We start from the raw sequence: 1,501 nt of genomic DNA, 5'->3' as shown, positions 1-1,501 counted from the left end.
TTGCCGTCTAATCGTGCAGGCGTTGTATGAACCCTACGGGTTTAGCACCTCTCCCTGATTAATAAAATATTAGTAAATAAAATTATTTTTCACTACATTAAATGGCAAGCTCGCATTAGAACCAAAGCTAATTAAATTTGGCAATGGAATATTATACAGGATTATGCCTACCTTTCTTTCCTTCTTTCGCCTTTGAGGAAGAAGCGGCTTTCCGCGAGCGCTTTTTGGGCGGTTCATTGGCCTCATCTTTGGCATCGTCTGCCTCGGCCTCGCTCGTCTCATCTACCACATCATCTTTAGTATCTTCATCATCCTGAGCCTCGTCGGCTCTGTTCTCCTCATCGGACATCTTCTTGGGCTTAATATTGAAGGTGGTAGGGAACAAGTTTAGAATAAGAGTGCGGAGCACGAATGTGTATATAATCGCGAGTAGAGCGGAGCGCGAGTGAGCGCCAAACCCAGCTGAGCGCTGCCTACCCCTGGAGTGCGGACGCAAAAGTAGCGCCTGAATACTGGCCGCTTCCCACGCCAACTGGCCCACCCCCATGGTCGCCCTGTGCTTCTCTTTATTATTCCAGAAATTATTACGCCATCGGCAAGCATTAGATAATCCCCGGACTTCACAGCATTCTTGCCCTGTACATGGGCTTTGTTGCACACCCACTAACGTGTAAAATCATCGTGTATTTCTCGTGATATACCGCAATAACTGAGTACCCAGACGCAAAACATCGCTCAACCGATATATATTTGCCTTAATTTTTGCACCATTTCTTGTCTTACAGTGATTCAGCTACCAGAGGTTCTCAGTATGCGCTTTTCCTAGCACTACGAAAGTAAATAGTGACGAAATCCTCTGTAATTTTTATGAAAATATTAGTTATTGTCTACCCCTGAAACACAGGATTTTTCCCCCACTCGCTGGAGGTGGAAACATGCATTCCTGCATTGTGGATGCATTTACAGATATTTTAACTGGTTCATCCACATTATCTCCCCTGATGTATGTTCTCTGAGAAAGTTAATCGAAAATAACACCTAATGTTAACGTAAGAAAGCGTCTTCATTCTAACCCCCCTCTCGCTTGTGCTCCAGCGGTAGTACACTGCTACGCAATTTCTCTATATAAATATCATTCAAGGGCGACGGGCTTTTGATCCAAGGAATTGGGTCTGTCCTCTCCATTCTTGGATCGAACCTGACTGCCTCCCACTCGCAAAGCCCTGTATGACCCCTGCGTGTTTAGCGCTTTCCCATAAATATAATGAGAATTTATATATCATAATATTGACTGGTGAATTAAAAAAAAATTGGCTTCAAACAATTGACATATTTTTATATACTGTAATTTAATACTGTGCCATAATCAATGTTACAAATTCCTTTCATAGAGTGGACTTGTGTCGTCGCATACGAATTTATATTTCAGATGATTTATCCGTGTCAATTTTTTAAAATAATATATGATGCAAAGATTATGAGTTATTTTAATGATTAATGG

At 41.8% G+C, this 1,501-nt stretch overlaps 1 protein-coding gene across 2 annotated transcripts in view; it reads right to left on the bottom strand.

Annotated features, from left to right (window-relative positions):
• LOC128686882 (sperm-specific protein PHI-2B/PHI-3) overlaps nucleotides 1-562 on the bottom strand; it is a 25,059-nt gene extending 24,497 nt beyond the window's left edge. For both annotated transcript variants that reach the window (XM_070082531.1, XM_070082532.1), the window contains exon 1: nucleotides 172-562. In XM_070082531.1, the coding sequence (XP_069938632.1) occupies nucleotides 172-547 (376 nt within the window). In that variant the 5' untranslated portion in view covers nucleotides 548-562. The remainder of the gene's footprint in view (nucleotides 1-171) is intronic.
• Between the last annotated feature and the right edge of the window lie 939 nt (nucleotides 563-1,501).

This window comes from Cherax quadricarinatus, chromosome 7 (assembly GCF_038502225.1).
Source record: "Cherax quadricarinatus isolate ZL_2023a chromosome 7, ASM3850222v1, whole genome shotgun sequence".
NCBI classification, from domain to species: domain Eukaryota; kingdom Metazoa; phylum Arthropoda; class Malacostraca; order Decapoda; family Parastacidae; genus Cherax; species Cherax quadricarinatus.
The sequence above is the reverse complement of the archived record's forward strand: the minus strand, read 5'-3'. Positions and strand labels throughout refer to the sequence as shown.